The sequence below is a fragment of the Danio rerio genome, chromosome 8, assembly GCF_052040795.2.
Source record: "Danio rerio strain M-AB ecotype USA chromosome 8, GRCz13ab, whole genome shotgun sequence".
NCBI classification, from domain to species: Eukaryota; Metazoa; Chordata; class Actinopteri; order Cypriniformes; family Danionidae; genus Danio; species Danio rerio.
In genome coordinates, this window is record NC_141028.1 from 10052401 (window position 1) to 10074856 (window position 22456).

At 36.8% G+C, this 22456-nt stretch overlaps 1 protein-coding gene and 1 long non-coding RNA gene across 6 annotated transcripts in view; one reads left to right on the forward strand and one right to left on the reverse strand.

Moving 5' to 3' along the window:
- plxnb3 (plexin B3) overlaps window positions 1-22456 on the forward strand; it is a 192456-nt gene that overhangs the window by 131952 nt on the left and 38048 nt on the right. For all 5 annotated transcript variants that reach the window (XR_015497540.1, XM_087264222.1, XM_087264224.1 and 2 more), the window contains exons 9-17: window positions 1466-1574; window positions 4830-4955; window positions 5143-5259; window positions 5473-5563; window positions 8883-9049; window positions 15130-15281; window positions 17831-18097; window positions 18212-18385; window positions 20924-21068. Coding sequence is in view for 4 of the 5 variants with exons in the window: in XM_087264222.1 (XP_087120348.1) it covers window positions 1466-1574; window positions 4830-4955; window positions 5143-5259; window positions 5473-5563; window positions 8883-9049; window positions 15130-15281; window positions 17831-18097; window positions 18212-18385; window positions 20924-21068 (1348 nt within the window). In the remaining variant the exon portion in view is untranslated. The remainder of the gene's footprint in view (window positions 1-1465; window positions 1575-4829; window positions 4956-5142; window positions 5260-5472; window positions 5564-8882; window positions 9050-15129; window positions 15282-17830; window positions 18098-18211; window positions 18386-20923; window positions 21069-22456) is intronic.
- Window positions 11174-14087, reverse strand: LOC147842566 (uncharacterized). Its single transcript, XR_015497573.1, has 6 exons — window positions 13948-14087; window positions 13515-13621; window positions 12428-12554; window positions 12167-12252; window positions 11819-11861; window positions 11174-11721 (listed from the first exon to the last, which is right to left on the reverse strand). It is a non-coding gene; the product is annotated as an uncharacterized LOC147842566 (long non-coding RNA).

Here is a 22456-nt window from a genome sequence, read left to right on the forward strand (position 1 = left end):
TTGAATTATTTTTTTTTTTGGCAATATTTTGCTTGAATTTAATTGTATTATTTTTTGATTTCTAAATATGTTTGGTGACTAAAATATTATTTTATAAATATATGCATGCAATATTCAGCATGCTGAATTAAGTAAAATAAATAATGATAATAAGAAAAGAAAAATTTAAAAGAGAGAAAGAAAAGGGAAAATATATTAAAGTGAATAGACCCTTTTCACATTTCCGTTTTTTTTCATTTGCGAAAGTCGTCATAGTTGGGTAAACTTAGAGCGCAGCGAATAGGAGAGTACAACAAACAATTTTTTTACAATCTTATTTGCTCAAACAATAAAAGAAAAACTCCACGGTGATTGTATAAAGATGTTCAGAAAGAGGGAAAAAAACAGTGTGAGACTGATGATGGCAGCCAGAGGAGAGAATAATGTCAAATTTACTCTCGGCCCCATAGACACTGCATTAGAAACACCTTGCATTTTCATAATTTCGTTTTTTGTAATTTGAAGCAAAAATGATTTAATGCATACATAAATGCTTATAAATCTTCATACGTTTTTAAAAAAAATCTAAATATTCAAAACTTAAAGGATTTGAAATGCTGATGACTGTTAAACGTGTCATAACAGGCTTGTGAAAAGGGTCCAAAGGCTAAGGGGGTTGCATGTGCTTTAAACTTAAGAAAGGATTGTAAGCTTGTGCTTCGAACCATTTTTAGTTTAGATTTTTAGTCCTGATATAATTCTTTTTTTGTGCTTTTCGTTTTTGTGTATGAAAAAAAGTTCATGAGAATCCTAAACGAGTGCATAAAATAAAAGAGAATGAAAATAAACTGAAATATAAATAATTTGGTGAAAGAAACCTAACATTACACAGCATTAAAAATGTACCATATATCTATAATATAGTATGTAGAGATGAAGTCAAAATAATTTGCCCTCCTGTGATTTTTATATAACATTTTACATTTTTCCCAAAACAATGCCTAACAGAACAAGGAATTTTTTTCACAGTATGTCTGATAATATTTTTTTCTTCTGGAGAAAGTCTTATTTGTTTTATTTCGGCTAGAATAAAAGCAGTTTTTAATTTTTTTAACCATTTTAAGGTCAATAATATTAACTCCCTTAAGCAATAGATTTTTTCAATTGTCTACAGAACACACCATCATTAACTTGCCTAATTAACCTAATTAAGTCTTTAAGTGTCACTTTAAGCTGTATAGAAGTGTCTTGAAAAATATCTAGTCAATATTATTTACTGTCATCATGGCAAAGAAAAAAAAGAAAATAGTTATTAGAGATGAGTTATTAAAACTATTATGTTTAGAAATTTGTTGATTAAAATCTTATATGTTAAACAGAAATTGGCGAAGCAAAATATACAGGGGCTAATAATTTTGGTTTCAACTGTATTTTGGCTATGCTATAATTGCACATTCCCACATTCATTTAATGTTATGTGCTGTAGATGCATGGCGTGTGTGAGCAGCGTGTGGCCATGTCACTGGTGTGTGAAGGATGAGCTCTGCACTCATCGTAAAAGCTGCCCTCGTCAACACGTCATCTATAATAGCAGGGTAAGTGTTCATCTCCTCCACCGCTTTCTCATTTCCTGAGCACTACACATGACCCCTGTGGACAGTGCACAAGGTCGCGACCTGTCATTATCAGTGTAAAGATCTTTCTTCTTTCTCAAGGTCAAAAATGAAGGATTACTGCAATCAATAGGCTTCTTAAACTGGAACAAATTGTAGGGCGGGGATTCATTTTGTCATTTGTGATTCAGGGATTATGGTGATTTGCTATTGGTTGGTATCATGTGAGTGACAGGTTGATCCCGCCCTTATATGAAATATTTGTTACAATATTGTCTGTGATGTGGTAGTCCCTGTACCGGCAATACGCTTGTCTAACAATAACAATCAACACTCACATGCTTCAAACGCCATCATCAAACAATGGCCCAAGCGTCACCGCCAACATCTGTGGTGGGAAAAATGGCGGGGGGTAGGCCAGTTACATACTTTGCCACATGGCAACTCTGCATTCTATAGACTTTTTTCTTAGAACGCAAAATTCCCATTTTGTTTTGCGTGTATGCGCAAGGAGAACTTCCAGTCCATCTGATCCAGCTGATGCGTATTACAGTAACATTTGGATAGCTTTGAAATGATAGTTTTAACCTATTTTACCTGCTTTTAACATCTTTGAACTAATACTGTTGTCGATCAGCACCATCTCCTGGACTGATTGTTTAAACAAATGTGATCTAATAGGATGGAAAACAGTTGCTGTGAGGCATTTTCTCCTCATTGTCAGACGGCATCTTCTGCAGTTTAAATGAAGCCTCGTCATCGCTAAAGTCAACAGTTTCTCTTTCTTTCAAATATAAAATCAGCCCAAACAAAAGTAATTCTCCAAAGTGTTTGCCACACACACACACACACACACTATTACGCCCCAAGTCTAGGGGAAACAAAAAGGGCATAATAAACGAAGAAAAAAAAAAACAAATGTGTTGGGGTGGTGGATTTCCCAAACAAAACAAAACTTAAAGCAAAAGATTCCCTTCGGTCGACAACCAAACTCACACTCAGTTGAGAGTATATATGAATAAATTTATTATAGAAAAAGGTGGTTAATATAAATGAGCATTTCTTCAGGGTGACCCTAGGCCAAAATAACAAACAAAGTAATCTATAAAATAAATCCACTAAATTACCTATTACTATTTAAAGAAAAATACAAAAAAGCTTACCTTACTTCCTAACATAAAGTCAAAAGTAATTAAATAAATAGGCAGGTCACCCCTACACGCTCAAACTCTCAAAAATATTTTAACGAATGATGGTCATCAGTAGAATGGTTGTTGTTGGTTGTCGGCCGAAGGGGTGAGGGAAACCCAGGAGCTCCACTCCAAACTCCGAACGCACAGAAATGAGCTCCCCGATCCCTGCCGGAAGCTCCTTTTTATACATGCTTTTGCGACCAGCAGCCAATCAGAACAGGGAATCACGCCGGTATGGGAGCCTATGAGACAACAGAAAAACCACAAGGAGGCGGGACAAAAGAAAAAGACAGAGTACAATCCGCAATAATAAATAAATAAATAAAAAACTTCAGTCGTAACACACACACACACACACACACACACACACACACACACACACACACACACGTAGCCAGTACTGTCCCACTAACACACTGATTTAATAACTGTGATAAAGTGAAAAAAGAAAGTGCTATTTTGAAATGTCAGAAAAGCACAAACCGTGGTAAATACTACACAACACAAACTACCTAAATGAAACATTAATGGCTCCCGAGTAGAATAAACATGCAAATCAGCCAGCAGAGCATACACAAAAGACTTTTATTTGTCAGTTTTGTAAAGTGCATGACTTGCATACCTGTTAAGTTTCATGCCAGTAATCTGGTTTGCTATATAATGCAGTGAAGTATTGTGCATGTGTGTGTGCTTGTTGAAGAGCCGCTTACAGCTGACAGGCCAGAAAAACACACACACACACACACATACTTTATATCTGATGGCAGACACGTGAACTAGAACGTTTTCTCTCGCGCTTGAACCACAGATCTGACAAAATATAACGGCTTTAACGCACACTTTTCAGTTGTGCGTCACAAAAACACTCCAAATCCACTGAAAACACTATTAAAACCCATTTTGGGAGCGCAAATTACCTGTTGTAAACGCTGTAAATGGAAGTTCTAAACATTCTACCGGAAGACGCTGGTTGTTATGGCGCCCTCCATGCAGCAGCCAAGAAAGACGTCTATAGAGTACCTAAGCAATATATAAAGTAACAAGCACTTTATACATTAACGTTTGATTTTAGGCATAAAATATATATTTCCTAGGCATTTTATAGAATGCCGGATAAAATGCATTTTATAGAATTATTTTCATGGATCTAAAATACGCACAGTAATCTGTCCTGGTTAAAAGTCCAAGATCAGCAGTTAACTACACATAAACAAGGAGTAATCTCCCATTGAAGCAATGTTATTGTAAACAAATATAATTAAACCATATTTAAAAAAAATAACTGTAAACAAAAGAAAGCAGGTGAAACATACCATGTTTGATAATGAAAGGATGATCAAGCGTACACGGTTAATATAGGCCTGTTTATATAGGCCTGTTTCGATTCTAAGATCACATTTGCGCTAATATTGGGCCATCATGCTTATTGTCAAACCCTGCTTTTAAGAAAATTACAATTTAAAAATAATTTCCAACCAGCCAAAGTGGTTAGTGGAGGTGTCTGTCTAACCCACCAGAGCTGAAATCTACCTGCATTTGGCGGGTTGGCGGGTGTTAATGTAAAGCCCTGTATATATATATATATATATATATATATATATATATATATATATATATATATATATATATTAATTACACACACACACACACACACATATTTTATATTGTGGCCATGGCTATGTATATATATGTTTTATTTTATTTCTATTTAAATGATAATGTTTTGATTATTATTATTATTGGTAATAAAATTAACTTTCCAAAAACAACTTAATTTAAAAAATGTATTATGTTCAAAATTACAAAAAACTTAATCAATAATCTTGCATTCTTACAGTATCTGCTCTGTACAAACAAATCACAGCTTCTGCAGGTCGTTTGCATTTAACTCTAACACACTAAATGAGCAGGTGGAGGTCAGCTTTGCTATTATCGAAAGTCTTATTTTGTGTGTGCATGTGTGCGTCCGTGTGTGCGTGCCTGCGTGCGTTTGTGTGTGTGTGTGTGTTTGCGCGTGTGTGTGTTTGCGTGTGTGTGTGAACAGGAGCAGTCGACGCCCCGCGGGCCTGACTCTTGCCCCTGCGTCTGGGCCCTTCAGAGCTCTCCTCTGGTTCCTGTGGGCTTTGACACCGAAGTCTTTCTGCAGGGCAAAAACCTGCACATATTCGAGGTGAAGCTCATCTGTCATTCATCATTCCACCCAATCCATTGTGCCTGAGTCAATATGTTGACCTTGACGTTTCATGCTTGTGCATTTTAAGAGGCCATTATTCCCCATGTTCATGAGGGTCTGGGTGAACACATTTATGATAATGGGGTCTCGTCGTTAGCATTTGACTGTGTGGTTTTCTGAACAGGATGAGGAAGATTACGCCTGCATGTTGATCATCGAAGGCCAGGAGCTGCGTTTGCCAGCCTCATTGGAAATCAGCAAAGAAACGGGGACGCATGTGTTCAAGTGCGAGGCTCATCAGGTGATATTAATAGAGTCCATTTATTCGCATTGCTTCACAGCCGCTGCAGTTAATATAGACTCACGTATGACGTCTGCCCTGATAATGGCTGTAATTTATGACAGCAGCCAGAAAAACATAGCTATTCAAACATGGATTTGTTGATGGTGTCGTGCATAATTTGTGGCCATGCACCTGGCTGATTATACATTGATTTTTTTTTTTTTTGTGCAGTTTCGGTACTCAGGAAAGCAGTTTGAATATTCTGCCCCTGTGTACCTGCAATGGGGGACGCAGCGTATAGATTCAGCACCACATCTCCGCTGTGAGTATCATGACAGTTTTTCTACCATCAATCTTTGAAAATGATCAAATTAACCAGTTTTATTATTGTACATTGGGTTGTAATTTGCAAAACCTAAATACATAAAAACATTATATAAATACATATAATTAATATATAATTATAATGTAATATTAGAATTTTAATAATATTATAATTAATGTGTGTGTATATATATATATATATATATATATATATAAATATATATATATATATATATATATATATACATACATACATACATACACACGCATATGTATATATATATGTACATATACAGTATACATATATATATGTACATATATACATACATATATATACACACACATATACACACACACATATGTACATATATACACACATGTATATATATATATATATATATATATATATATATATATATATATATATATATATATATATATATATATATGTGTGTGTGTGTGTGTGTGTGTGTGTGTGTGTGTGTGTGTGTGTGTGTGTGTGTGTGTGTGTGTGTATAAATGTATATATGTGTGTGTGTGTGTGTGTGTGTGTGTGTGTGTGTGTGTGTGTGTATGTGTGTATATAAATATATATATATGTATATATATATATATATATATATATATATATATATATATATATATATATATATATATACTTTAAGTATAAATATCAATTTTTTTAAATGTACATCTTTTCAAATTTGTAACAATTGAGTTAATTTAATCTATTTGTGTTGGGACAAAGAAACATTCTCTTTATTGTATTTTTACATCAGTACAAATGATAACTTTTACATATGTGTATTTTTTTTTTTCATTTTAAACAAAGTTTTAACATCATGTTACTATTATATGGACAATTGAACAAAAAAAACTGAAAAAAATTGGGGGGAAGAAAAAAAACTGAAAGAAGGAGAAAAAAAACTAAACTAAACAAGGGGGATATTTAAGGTGTTTCTATTAGGGTTCAATCACTGCTCTCTTGTTAAAACACTCAATAAATGGATTCCATATTTCGTGGATATTATTTGTTTTATTTTTAGGGAAAGCCTTAGCTTCTCAAGCTGCAGATAGGACATGACATTTTTATTAATGTGGAGCAGCGTGGTGGATCTTTTTGTTTCCAATTTAGTAAAATCAATCTACGTGCCAAAAAGGTTATAAACCTGATCACTGTACGTTGATAATTCTGCATCACCACTGACACCATATACAGCTAAAATTAGCCCAGGGTATATTTGTTTTCCCACCAATTGTGATATAATTTTAAAAACTGAAGTCTAATAATTAACAATTTTAGAACAACTCAAAAAACATGTGACCAAGCGATGCCTCGGTTTGATTGCATCCATTACACAGTGGGTATACGGCAAGAAACATCTTAGAGAGTTTCAATTTAGACAAGTGGAGTCGGTGCAGAAACTTAAATTGTGTTTAACCATTCAATTCAATTCAGCTTTATTTGTATAGCGCTTTTACAATGTAGATTGTGTCAAAGCAGCTTCACATAAATGGTCATAGTAACTGGAACAGTGTGGTTCAGGTTTTAGTGTTTAAGTTCAGTTCAGTTCAGTTTAGCTCAGTTCAGTGTGATTTAATCATTACTGAGAGTTCAAACACTGAATGGCCAATTCATCGATGCGTAGCTCTACCAATCCTGAACCATGCGAGGCAGTGGCGACAGCGGAGAGGGAAAAAAAACTTCACCTGATGGGAGTGAAGGAAAAAAAAACCTTAAGGGAACCAGACTCAGTTGGGCACGACCATTTTAATTTCTCCGCTGGCCAAAAGTCTTGTGCAGAGCTTCATTCGCCGTGGTTTAGGCTGGAAGATGGCCTCAGCAAAGACTATGCCTGGAACATACAGAACTAAATTGATCTTGTTCTTGTGCTTCCTCCCATTGCTAGCTCCAAGATACTCTTCCCATGCCATTTTGAGATGCTCTAATGAAACATCACATTCTAACTGAGACAATTTGTTATATATAATTGAAATTCCTCCTTTCTTAAATGGGTTCTGTAGAAACAAAGTTTCTTCTATAGAGAGGTTGGTTGTTCAATTGGATATGATATAAAATTCTTTAGGGCAAAACTGCGAACTTGTAGATATTTTTAAAAAATGGGTTCTCGGCAGATCAAATGTATGCTGTAATTGTTGAAACGCTGAAAAACAATTACCAATGAAAAGATCTTTAAAGGAGTGTGTCCCTTTATTTGACCAGAATAATATATAGAGAGTCAGTTTGAGAAGGGGTAAATAAATGATTCTCTGTCTGTGGGCTTAAGACAGAACATGTTTGCCACTTAAAGTGTTTTCTAACCTGTTTCCAAATTTTAAATGAATTAGAAACCACTGGATTGTTTAATTGAGATGTGGGGGGAGCAGATAAAGCTGAGTAAAGTAAAGCTGGCCAAGAGGAAGGGGAACATGACTTATTTTCCATGTCACCTCAATCTGTTTACCCCTCTTTCATCCTAAAAAAAAAAAGTACTCTTATATTACATGCCCAGTAATACAACTGAAAATGCGGTAAACTCATCCCTGCTTTCATTTTATTTCTCTGTAAATATATCTTCTTGCTTCTGGGATTTTTTTTTTTTCAAATGTGTTGGATAATCATCCTGTCTATTTAAAAAAAAAAAAATGTTTCGTTAATATATACTGGGATAGATTGGAAAAGAAACGGATATTTGTGTTAATACGGCCAGCTAACAAAAGAGGAAGATTTGTCCATTTTTTAAAGAGTGGTTGGGTGTTTTCATATAGTTTCAAGACATTTTCTCTAAAGAGTGAAGAAAAATGGGTAACACTTTACTATAAGGTTCATTAGTTAATGCATTTACTAACATGAACTAATCATGAACAACACTTGTACAGCATTGATTAATCATAATTGAACATTTACTAATGCATTATTACCATCCAAGTCCAAGCTTGTTAACATTAGTTAATGCACCATGAGTTAACATGAACTAACAATGAACTACTGTATTTTCATTAACTAACATGAACAAATACAGTAGTAAATGTATTGTTCATTGTTTGTTCATGTTAGTAAATGCATTAATTAACATTAACTAATGAACCTTATTGTAAAGTGTGACCGAAAAATGTTTAGTAATGTGTAATTCCTAGGAATCTAGCATTTTTAAAGTGTTGATAGCCACTGTAATAGATCATGCCATTGGCCAGTTAGAAAACTTTAAAGTCCTTTCCTCTACAATTCCAAGCTTAAAAATCTTTTTGTAAAACTGTAATATGTCTAGCACGTTTTCATGTCTGTTTACATGTGTGCATATGTGTGTGTGTTACAGTGCAGCTGTACGACTGCTCAGTGGGTCAGTCCGACTGCAGCCAGTGTCGTGCAGTTGCAGCGAGTTACGGGTGTGTGTGGTGTGCTGATGAAACCCCCAGCTGTGTGTATAACCAGTCCTGCACCAGTGGAGCTTTGGATACCTGTCCTCCACCTCTAATCACTGAGGTACATCAATGCATGCTCTAAAATTAAGCTTCATGACTGAACTGAGAAATTAATCGCCCACAAAGATACTTTTTTTTGTTTGTTTCCATGTCAGTGGTGTTTTTTCAGTTGGTTTATCTTGTACATTATAGCCAAGAGCACTGATCATGTTGTCATTTGCATAATCATAAACCTGTCATCAAAACATCAAAGGTTTATGGGATTTGATTCTGTGGGAATGCTGCGATGAAACATATACCGCTTGATAAAAGCTTCTCCCTAATGCATAAATGTCAAAAGTAAAAGCAGAAGCTGTCACTGATCTTTTTAAAAGTGGACGTTTGTGTTGGAGGATCTGAGGATTTAGTTTAAGTATTCAGCAGCTGTCTCCATGTGGAGCTTCAAGAGAGCAACCATACATTTTGTGCTGTATTGAGGTTGCTCTTTACTTTAATCATATATATAGCCATTTGTTTTCCGTAATTTCACACACACATACATAAACTACTGTCAGAAGACTGGAGATTTGTTAATATTTTAGAAGAAGCCTCTTCTGCTTACGAAAGCTGCATTTTTTGATCTTAAGTACTGTAATGTTGTGAAATTTTGTTCTCGTATTGAATATAATTTGCAATATTACCATGATTTAAAGCTACATTTTCAGCATCGTCGTTTCTCCAGTCTTAATTGTCACATGATCCTTCACAAATAATTGCTTTATGATGATTTGCTGCTGTGTTATGATCTGTTGTTATTGGTTTTCAGTCATTAATAACAGTTTTTATTGATGTTAATGTTTCAGTAATGTTCAGTTTTATATATTTGTCACAAATACAGACACTGTCTCTTTTATGTGATTTTATTTTTTTCTATGAAGCTTTTGGAAGATTATGAAAGCAGTGATAATCCTACTAATGCTAATGCATTGTATTTTAAGCCTTTTTATTTTACCAGCTATGAAAAATCATTTTTTTATGTTCTTTGAAAAAATTATTACTATTTGAACAAGACATTTGGCAGGTGTTAAGTGTGCTCTCCAAACACAAGTAAAAAAAAACACTATATTTAACACCATTTGTGCCATATTCATTGTGCCAAACTGACTAAACAGTCAATTAAATGCTGTTGGCCTTACCACTGGTCCCTCAGGTTCAAAGATCATTCAGAGGCTCCAGATAAGTTCAAATCAACTTAATGAATCAAATGGATAAAGCATAAAGGGCCCTGGGTGGCAGACATCAGCAGGACAGGTAGTCTGTGGCCTCAGTTACACTAATGAGTTTTCGTTTTAAAACTGATACGTTTTGCTACAGTTACGCCATCCGTCCACACTACGCCGGAGTTTTCAAACACTGAATATGGAGCGTTTTGGAAACGCTGGAGAGGCCGTTTTCACTCTAAAACACTGCTGCTCCGTCTCAGTGTGATTAGGGAAAAATGGAGACATCTGAAAATGGAGATTGGATCTGATTGGGGCTTTTCCTCAATATTAAGTAGCCTACACACAGTTCAGTCCTGCATCCTCTCCTTGTAAGTTAAGACTTCGCAAGACATTGATATGGAAAACTTTACCAGAGGACATGTCAGTAAATCTTCAAAGGAAACTTTATAATCTTATTCACATCATCCTGGATACTTATGTTGTTTCACTTTCTTAACAATACAATGAAAACATGATTTAAGGAACTGCTATTTTCGTTTGGATTTTAACAACTTAACAGACAGCAGAAATGTTGAAATATATGAGCGTCATCTTCACTGTATGCATATTTAAAACAAAACGGAGCCTATAACATCACTGCCTTCTTTCATTTTCATTGAAAATACAAAACATACTCTCTCTATTGCTGAATATCAGTTTTAGTAATCAGTAATGGCCATTACACAGCAAAATATGGGGACCCAAAACAACTCTATGGGTGTTAATTTCAACACTTTGAAAGTGTCTCATGGGGTCCACTCAAAACAGAGTTAAATCAACACTTTCAAAAGGGTTGGCACATTGACACCGAAGTAAGGGTTAATTTTAACTCTGGGCAGAGTTAAAAAATGTAACTATATTTAACACCGCCTGGTGTAATATATTGTTATTTTATTCAACTCTCTTGAGTGTAAATATGGTAAAAAGGTAAAATAGACTGTAAATTACAAAATAAAAAACATTTTATTTGAAAACATTCACCACTTCAACAATTCATTCAATTTTTAAAATGCAACAATGTCAAATATGCTTTAAATGTTTTATTAGTACAGACAGTATCAACAAAATATGTATGACCAGTGCTCAAAAAGGCTGTTTCAGTCCTTTGGTCCAAACTTGATGTGTTATCAGAGCAATTTGAAATTTCAATATACAGTATCGTCACTCATAGTTTACTTCTGAACTCATAGTTTTCTTGTGAAATTACATTTTAAACAACTTGGCGTGCAAATCTTTCACTTCAGGTGTTTCCTTGGTCCTCCATATCAAACAGAGCAGTTTAAATGATAGTATAAATGCTGTAAACTTGTGTGAAAACAAACTGGAGCTAGGAAATCTCATCAAGCATGTCCTGTAAATGAAGTGCTTCCCAGCCACAGGATGACCTTTTTATCCATGACGATGTAGCAGCTACTGATCGCTCGTCTGGTGGTTCCTGATGCACGGATATAGGGTGATGCTCATCTAAGAACTCTTCAAGACTCCAGCATGACTAAGAAAAATGTTTGAAAACAAATTGCAATCAAATTCTATGATATATTTAAAAGAACATTTAAAGTAAATAAAACATTCAAGAAATCTAAACTCACCTTTTGAAAATCTTCATGATGATCCACAACTTGACTCTCCCAGCTGGTTGAGGTGACAGGATATGGAAAAGTAGAAAAAACACATACATCACTGTTGGAATCTCCAAAAACAATTAGGTTAACCACTATGACTAGAACTGGAAAAACAGGCAGCTGTCTGTCCAGAATCCTCAATTTAACACAACACTTGGAGCAAAATTTAGAGGATCTTAAAATCTTTTATATCATTTAGTGATGCTGACTTTCCCAAAATATTGGCCACAGTGTAAAAAATATTCATAAACTTCATAAACAACAGTTTTCTGTAAGCGTGTGCGTGTGTGTGTGCGCGCGTGCATGTTTCTTTACCTGATTCAACTTGTTAGGCCCTTTCAGGTCCAGTATTGACGCCACCTTTACTGGAGTCTAGCAGATGTTTCAGGTCCAAATATAATCTAAAATATTAGGATAAGCAGAAGAGGAAAAGTGCAAAGTAAAGAGCAAAACATTATTTAAGTAACAGTTCACCCACAATACAAAACTTATCACCTTCATGTCATTTGTTATTCTCTAATGCTCTAATACCCTCTCAGCTTATGTGAAACAAATACAGAACTTTATCAAACTTACCTTCATTATTATCACCACATATGACCAAGAAGGTGTGCTTGGTCATTTCACCAACTCTGGAAATACACCATCCGTCTCTAATCAGCCACCGTCTCAGGGTCTTGTGTTATTGTATAGAGAACTGTGGCTGTTAAAAAAACAACAACAAAACATTAGTATCTAACACATATGCATAACCTTCAGATAAAAAGGAGAGATGAACATCACAAAGTATGCCTCACACTTTTTCAGATATCTTTTGATTCAGATGTTTATTATTGATAATAAATCTACAAATCAAACCTGTATCATGATTAGGCTGCTCAAATATGAATCAGTTGATTAATTTTACAGACAGGTGGCTGTTTACAACGCACTAAATTGTCTTTAATAAAACGGAAATGTTGTGTACAGTACATGCTAAGCCTATAGTTTTAAACACAATATCATGCGGGAGAAAAAGCTTGACTAAGATGTTCCTGACTACAGAAATAGCCTAACTTACTAACGTCAGACATCCCGAGTTGGGAAAAGTAATTTTCGGGGGATACAGAGTTGATTTGCGGGAGGTAGCGGGAGAGATGAGAACCTGAAGAGCAATGGGATGAGTTGCGCGCGACGTACCTAAAGAGCGGTGGGGGTGACTTGCGCGCGACGTACCTGAAGGGACGCGGTGGAGAGGGGTGTGCAAAGTGTTTAATGACCGGGCGGAAGACGCGCGATTTCCGGGAGATTATCATTAATTTGCGGGCATCTACTTGGGCATCTGGGAGTCTCTGTGCATTTGCGGGATAACGTTAACGTTAGTCCCGCAACTTCCGGGAGACTTCTGTAACCTTAAATGTCCGAGAAAGTGCAAACGCGGTCATTTAAAGACATTAATGTTAACATTCCGACTTTAATGGTTGTCAACGCTTAATATAATTCAAGCGTACGTTATCACGCGAGTCTATGAACTAACGTTATAACGTTATGGACGGCCACGAATGAACCAGTTTAAAAGGGCCGCGGTGTTTAAAATAACCAAATTAACGTAACGTTACACGAATAACAAACAATCACATGTTAGTCAGGAAGCCTTTTAGTAAGCATATGTTCATTTACTCACCAGATATGTTTTAGAAACTCCCCAGAGCGTATGGAAACCGTCCTGTGTTGCCGTTAGCATCCGGGCAGAGTAGGCTAGGCTGCTCCGGGGATTCCCTCGCTAGTTTGCTTCGAATTAAAGTAGAAGTGTCGATTTTATTTTACAGATGGGTAACAACGCACACAATGGCATTAAGCGTGACAGAAATGTGTTGAACATGTACATTTGATTTTTTTATGCACTATGTATGCGTGAGCATATATAAAAACATTCTTGAAAAGAAGTGAATAGTAATGCAGTTAAGCTAACGTTAGATACACAAACGACCATGAATGAACTGCAGAAGATTAAAATTGTCACTCCATTCTAAAGTTATTAACTTAACAATATGTTTACAACTGTATTTCCTTAAAGAAAGTCAGTAAAATACCAACATTTAGGTAGTTTGACTCACCAGTTGCTGTTCTAAACCTCAGATGGAAAATGGCGTCTGGAAAATTCTTCAGTGACTGGGGCTGCATGAATTCCCGGATGTTGGAAATAACACCACCAAGTGTTGAAAAGATAACTCCTTGATTTCGCACTGAATAAAATCAATTCTAACTCTTATTATATTCATTTATCAAAATCTAACTCTTTAACGTCAACACTTTACTCTGAAATGCTTCAACACCGAGAATTTAACTCAGATGAATTTGCTGTGTATAAAAGTATAATGAACAATAAGTTTATACATTAAAGGAAATAAAGGCAAACAATCAGTCAATTTACAGAATGTACGTGGTTACATTAACTAATCTTTGCGCTCAGCCAAAACACGTTACCTGAGAACAAGTATTAGATTCAAAAGGCTGAAGTTAGGAAATATGTCATTAGATATCGACAACAAGATTAATTAAATATCACGTTTTACAAATACAGTGAGATTAGATCCAGTGGGAGATCCTTGATGAACAGTCCGAGGAGCACAGCTCTCATCTTTTCTAGATATGCTGCAGTGCATGCCAGAGTGTGTGGGTGGTCACGTGATGTTCGTTTTCAGTGGTTTGGTGTAGACGGAGAGTTGTTCAAAAACGCTGGGTGAAACGCTATTGTGGTCGCGGATCATTTTCATTCTAAAACACTGTTTTAAAACTAAAACGTACTTGTGTAAAGCGGGCCTGTGTCAGCCGCGCACACATATCCACCCCCCTTTCAATTTATCGACATCTATCTACAACCCCACCCAGGGGCGCCTGCTCTGTTTTCTCAAAAAAAAAAAGGAGTATACCTATCACCAAATATCAGGTAGAACAGCTACTCTGCACAGAAAATTTACGGACACATGCATAACAGAACACACAAAAGATTGTAAGCCTGCACCTACCCATCCGTGACCCCCAACCCCCCCAACATTTCTGCAAGATAGAAAAAGCAGCCCATCCTAAAAGAAAGAGTTGTAACATTTTGCCGATAACAAGTTCTCTGAATTCAACTTGTTATGAAGCAAGGTTATTTGAGGTTAAACACACAAACAAAAGTTCATATATTTTTTATATTTTATTAATGCATAAAACACAGTTAGAAACATCATAACTCCTTCAATGCTGAAGAGGTGGAACTTCTTTGTAATTTTTACTTTTTCATCTCCTGGCAGGTTGAGCCACTCACCGGGCCGCTGGAGGGTGGCATACTGCTGACGATCCAGGGTTCAAACCTGGGACAAAGCTTTCAGGACATTCAGGCAGGCGTGACTGTGGCAGGAGTGACCTGTAGACCTCTTCCCGAGGCCTATCGCATTTCCACCAGGTGAAGCTCCTTTGTTAAAATCAACATGAAACAAGTTCTGATACAAGTTTTGTCCTATTGTGATGCATATCAGTAAAACAGCTGCTTAAATAAAAGCAAATGTAGGGCGGGGCCTGATTTAGTGTATGAGGGATTGATTGGACGGTTGGGGTTTGGTATTGGTGGATCTCATATAATTGACTAGTTGATTCCGCCCTTGTGTCAGAAAACACTTTATTAGAGAAGAGATGTCATTGAGGGAGGGAGGGGGACGTTAATTTAATTAAAGATTGTAAGAGATGTACTTGGTGCAGCACGGTGGCGCAGTGAATAGTGCTGTCGCCTCACAGCAAGAATGTCGCTGGTTCGAGCTCCGGCTGGGTCAGTTGGCATTTCTGTGTGGAGTTTGCATGTTTTCACCATGTTGCTGTGGGTTTCCTCTCGGTGCTCTGGTTTCTCCCACAAGTACAAAGTAATGCGCTATAGGTGAATTTAAGCTAAATTTAAAGCCTATTTAAATACAGGTCAAATTTCTGTCTAATTCTAATTCTAAATTTGACCTTGTAAGGACATTTTTGCTTTGTTTCCCATGAGGAAAATGCCTTATAAATGACACAGAATTAAGTATTTTGAAAATGTAAAAATGCTGAATGTTTCCTGTGAGGCTTTGATTTAGTGGTAGGGTTTAGGTAGGGAGATGTTTTAGTGTGCGCATTGGCCATCAATCCTCATCCAATATTCCTCTCAACTATGGAGTTTCACAGTGATCAATCCTTGAACCTGCATCGTTCACCCTGTATATGCTCACTCTTGCTTCCATTTTCAATAAATAAGTTTCCTTCCATCTATATGTGGATGATAGTCAGATGTATTTTTGTCTAAAACAAAAGGATGCAAATGGCTTACAACCACTCCTGGCTTGCTTAGAGGAGCTTAAGCTTTGGCTCTTAAGCTATTTTTTAAATTTTAACGAAAATAAAACTGAATTGTACTTGGGCAATAAGAAAATTCTCTGTTAGATGTCTGTTAGAAAAAAAAATACTAAAACTAATAAAAACTAAACTAAAACTAAATAATTTCAAAATATAGAAACGAATAAAAGCTAGTAAATCTCCCTCTAAAAATAATTAAAACTAACTGAATTTGAAAACAAAAAGTCAAAACTCCATAGTCGCCGGCAGCTAGCTCTCTGCAACTCTCACATGGTCGCCCACTGAAGCTAAGCAGGGCTGCGCCCGGTCAGTACCTGGATGGGAGACCACATGGGAAAGCTAGGTTGCTGCCGGAAGTGGTGTTAGCGAGTCTAGCAGGGGGCGCCCAACCTGCGCTCTGTGTGGGTCCTAATGCCCCAGTATAGTGACGGGGATGCTATACTGCTCAGTGAGCGCCGTCTTTCAGATGAGACGTTAAACCGAGGTCCCGACTCTCTGTGGTCGTTAAAAATCCCAGGATGTCCTTCGAAAAGAGTAGGGGTTTAACCCCGGCATCCAGGCCAAATCTGCCCACTGGCCTTTGTCCATCATGGCCTCCTAACCATCCCCATATTCCAATTGGCTTCATCGCTGTCTCCTCTCCACCAATCAGCTGGTGTTTGGTGTGCGGTCTGGCGCAAAATGGCTGCCGTCGCGTCATCCAGGTGGATGCTGCACACTGGTGGTGGATGAGGAGATTCCCCCCATTGTGTGTAAAGCGCTTTGAGTGCCCAGAAAAGCGCTATATAAATGTAAGGAATTATTATTATTATTATTATTATTATAAACAAAATAGAAACTAAAACTAATAAAAAATCCAAAACTATTATAACCTTGCTTCACTGGTTACCCATTAAATACAGAATTGATTTTAAAAATTGTATCATTAGTTTACAAAGCCGTCAATAATCTTGCTCCTTAGTACCTTACTGACTTGCTTTGTCCGTATACCCCCTCTCGATCATTGAGATCTTATGATTTCATTTTACTCACCGTGCACAAAACACACCTTAAAAAAACGAGGTGATCGAGCATTTGCAGTTACTGGTCCTAAACTCTGGAACAGTCTACCAACTCACAGAAGACTTTCCCCCTCCATTTCTGTGTTTAAATACGTTTCAAAGACCTATCTATTTTCTCTCGCTTTTAATACTCCATGCTCACTGTTTCATTGCTTTTGTTTGTTAAATGTTTCTTTTATATTCTGCTTCTCTGTCTTTAGCACTCCTATGTACAGCATTTTGGTCAACCTTGGTTGTTTTAAAATGTGCTTTATAAATAAATATTGTATTGTATTGACATTGAATATACATTTTTAACATTATGAAAATCATTAATTCAATGAGAAGTCCTCAAAGTCTTTAGTCTAATTTTAAACTGAGACGGTGTGTCTGAGCATCGGACATTATCATAAAAGCCATTCCAGTGTTCAGAAGCCAGATATGAAAACGTTCGATCTCCTTTAGTGGACTTACTGAACTTAAGGTTGACACTAGTGTAAATGGCACCTAAGTGTGAACACACATTAAAACGACTGCTTTAGTGTAAACAAACTGACAATTTGCATCAGACTTCTTATATGCTTATTTCTGTTCTCAGGATAGTATGTGAGCTCCAGGCAAGTGTAAATGCTTCAGCCGGACCGGTCATCATCACTGTCAGAGGATCAGAGAGAGGAGAGTCCAAGCAAACCTTCTCATATCAGAACCCACAGCTGAGCAGGATTGTCCCAGAAAAAGGCCCCTTGGCCGGAGGTACGTTGCTCATGGTGTATGGGTCACAGCTCCTGACAGGACAAAACCTTCAACAAAGGAGCGACCAAATCACTGGCCTGCAGGCCTTCCTGGGTTCACAGCCCTGTCGCATGTGAGTCCTATTATCATTCATGCTTTTATTGGCAAAAATGCAAATGCAGTTCATTTAAAAGATACTGAGGCTGCATCTATTTAACTCGAACTGTGTGTGTTTTTTTTTTATTAGTAAGGAAGTGAGTGACACAAGGATGATTTGTCACACCAGTCACGCAAACCAAACTGGAAAAGTGCTGCTCAGGGTTGTGTTCGGAAAAGCAGAGAGAATTTTGAGTAATGTCCTTTTCAGCTATATGGAGGATCCACTCATTACTGACGCAGATCCTACAGAGAGTTTTTACGGGTGAGTGTGATAAAGTCTTAAAGGAAGAATAAAGATGACAACTTAATCATTATTTTGATCACCCTCAAGAGACTGTGGACATTTATAGGTTGTTTTTTTTTCGTTGAACCAAAATGAAGATGATTTGAGGAATGTTGGAAACCGGTAACAATTGACATCTAAAGTAGGGGAAAAAAGATGCTACGGAAGTCATGGTTTCCAACATTCTTTAAAATATCTTCTTTTGTGTTCTTCAGAAGAAAGAAATACAAACCGTTTTATTACAAGTTGAGGGTGAGTCAACAATGACAGAATTACATATTTTGGGTGAACTGTCCCTTTAAGGCCCGTTCACACAAGTCATAATGACTATTAATGTTGGACATGTTGCTTAAAAAATGTAATTAGTCATAGTTACTTGTTACATCTCACAATCTGTAACTGAAATACCTCATTTTAAAAGTAACTAATTACTAAGTAAAATAACTATCATAGATTAGAATGTTTATTATTTATTGCACAGAACCCAACTGGACAACAAATAAGTTTAAAAGCAAATTATGCTAAAGAAATGTAATAAAAATAAATGTCACGTACAACTTGTTTGTAACGAGCATGATGATTTAGGCTATAAAATGTAAATTACTCATATGTCAAAAGATCAAGGCAAGGAAATGTAATTAAGACTTTTTAAGGTCTTATGAAATTAAAATTAATTAAACTTTTTTTAAGATGTTAGAATCAGTATGTTAGTTTAGAATATATCTTGTCCGACCCCCTAGTTTCCTAGTTAATTCTTTTTTTGTGAATTTTTTTTGTATTTTATTTTATTTTTTGCGCAAAAAATAACTGATTTTGTGGTGGCAATTCCCAGAAATTTGCAGACAATTTTGCAATTGAAAAAAAAAAAAAAAAAAAAAAAATATATATATATATATATATATATATATATATATATATATATATATATATATATATATATATATATAGCAATGGCAATGAAACAAATCATAAAAATAAAGCTTTTTTATTTTGGTCTCTTTTCGAGACAGGATCTAAAACAGCTCTGAAACGGTAGGAGTTAAGCCAAAGGGAGGTTGTATAACTCTTATTTTTATCCACAATCTTACTTTCTCTCAGATTTCAGTGTCCGGAGCATCTGACATAATGTACCAAACCCAGGACATGCGTTAGGGCTTCTTCTACTGTACACCTAAAAACAGATTGCCATAAAACTCATCAATGGCAGGGAAGCGTTTTCTCTCATTAACTACGGGAAAAGAGTTAAACGAAAACATTTATCGATTTTACACACACACCATAATACCAATCATACATGTAAAGCACAAATAATGTCCTTCAATTCAGTCACGTCCAGCGGCCGTCATCCTTGAACCAATCTTCATCATTTTAAGGTGCTTGTGTTTCTGTCTGTTCGATTGCTCTGTTTGTTAGATGTTTCCCACTTTCTTTTGCAGTCTGAAGTGCGTTAAACGCTTAAAATTACCAATTTAGGCCACAGGATGTCTAATCCCATCTTTGCATTGACTTCACATGTAAATCACTCGCGCTTTATCTGTGTCTGTCTGCCCCATTTCCATGTAATGTAATGATTGAGGGGGCACTGGTGAAACGTCATTTTGCGAGAGACACTCAAATCCATCTCGTGGGCAACGTCTATAAGTCACATAAAACAATTAATAGCCAATTGAAATCAATATATTTTGATTCTATGGTTTGGAATGTGATGTTTTATGAGATTATTTAAATTTTTTGCAGTCATTTTGCATTTAAATAAGGATTTTGCAACTTTTTGTGAATTTTGTGTTGCATTCAGCGATCACATAATCACGAAAAACTAGGGGGTCTGTCTAGTGTGCTCCAAAACAGTGACTACATTTGCATTTACAGGATATATACCTTATATAAACATCCAAAGCTTGAAGTTTGTCCAACAAATATTACACACTCTATTACAGGGGTGGCCAACCCTGTTCCTGGAGAGCCACCTTCCTGCAGATTTCAATTGCAACCTATATCAAACACACCTGCCTGTTATTATCACGTGGTGTTCAGGTCCTAATTAATTGGTTCAGGTGTGTTTGATATGGGTAGCAACTGAAATCTGCAGGAAGGTGCCTCTTCAGGAACAGGGTTGGCCACCCCTGCACTATTAAAACTACTACATCTTAACCAATCAAATGCTCTCTAGTATCTGACTTGCCCCGCCCCCTTCAAGACGCTTCTCATTTGCTGCACTTGAGCTCAACCACTCTCACTGGCAGAGCTGTGATGAAGCAAAACACAATTGGCTGTTTTTATAAAAGGGGAGGGGCTACTCTATATCCCACCCTCTCTTTGTGTTTTGGAGATTGCGTCAAACATTTAATAAAAATGCTCTTTTCAAAGCACTTCACAGGACCTTTAAATATAAAACCATTTCAAAACTGTATTTTTATCATTATAGTCATCATCCCAGATGTAAATGGCCTTTACTTTCATCTCTTCCACATGCAAGTCATGCAACCAAGTTCCTCTAACATTTTCATTTGATTTTAGGGGTGGCCGTTTTATATTTGTGACTGGCCAAAACCTAAATGTGGTTCAGCAGCCGAAGATGTGGGTCTCTTTTGAGCCCCGAGACCGTTTTGAAGCCAGAAGACGCCGATACACCCACGTTTCTGTCAGGAATCCCTTGGTTACGGTAAAGCAGTCGGAAAACTCATTTCACAGATCGCTTCAGCCAATTTTACATATCAAACACTGAATTCGCTTTCAAAATTAATGCAAACACGACTTATACATTTGATTCATTCTCAAAGGTTCAAATATTTATTCACGGATTGCTTAATCATTTACTTGAGTAAATTTGAGCTTTCTAAGATGGCAAAAGAAACTCTTCACTGCACAAAAAGAACAAGTTCTTAGAGTTTTTGTCTCATTTCTAGTGCAAATACACTCACTGGCCACTTTATTAGGCACACCTAACAACATGCCTGTTAACGCCCATTTCTAATCGGCCAACCACATGGCAGAAACTCAATGCTTTTAGGCATGTAGACATGGTCAAGATGATCTACTGCAGTTAAAACCGAGCATCTGAATGGGGAAGAAAGGTGATTTTGAACGTGGCATGGTTACTTGTGCCAGACAGGCTGGTCTGAGTATTTCATAAACTGCTGATCTACTGGGATTTTCACACACAACCATCTCTAGGCTTTACAGAGAATGCTCAGAAAATCAAATGAGCGGCAAATGAGCTGTGCTAATCTATGGGCGAAAAATGCCTTGTTGTTGCCAGAGGTCAGAGGAGAATGGCCAGACGGGTTTCAGATGATAGAAAGGCAACAGTACCTCAAATAAGTACTCGTTACAACCAAGGCCTGCAGAAAAGCATCTCTGAACACGTCTAACCTTAAGGCAGATGGGCTATAGCAGCATGAAGACCAAGTGCCACTCATGTCAGCTAAGAACAGGAAACTGAGGCTAGAATTTACACAGGCTCACCAAAATTGAACAATAGAAGATTCGAGAAACGTCTGGTCTGATGAGTCTCGGTTTCTGCTGCAACATTCGAATGGTTGGGTCAGAATTTGGCAACAACAACATAAATGTTTCATGCTGATGGTGGTGACGTAATGGTGTGGGAGACATTTTCTTGGCACACTTTGGGCGCATTAGTCCCAATTGAGCATCATCATCAGTATTGTTGCTGACCATGTCCATCCCTTTATGACCACAGTGTACCCATCTTCTGATGGCTACTTCCAGCAGGATAACACACCATGTTATAAAGCGCGAATCATCTCGGACTGGTTTATTGACAATGAGTTCACTGTACTCAAATAGCCGCCACAGTCACCATATCTCAATCCAAAAGAGCACCTTTGGGATGTGCTGGAAAGGGAGATTCGCATCATGGGTGTGTAGCTGACAAATCTGCAGCAATTGCGTGATGCTATCATGTCAATGTGGACTAAAATCTCTAAGGGATATTCTCAGTACCTACCTCGAAGGATTAAGGCAGTTCTAAAGGCAAAAGAGGGTCCAAGCCAGTACTAGTAAGGTGTACCCAATAAAATGGCCAGTGAG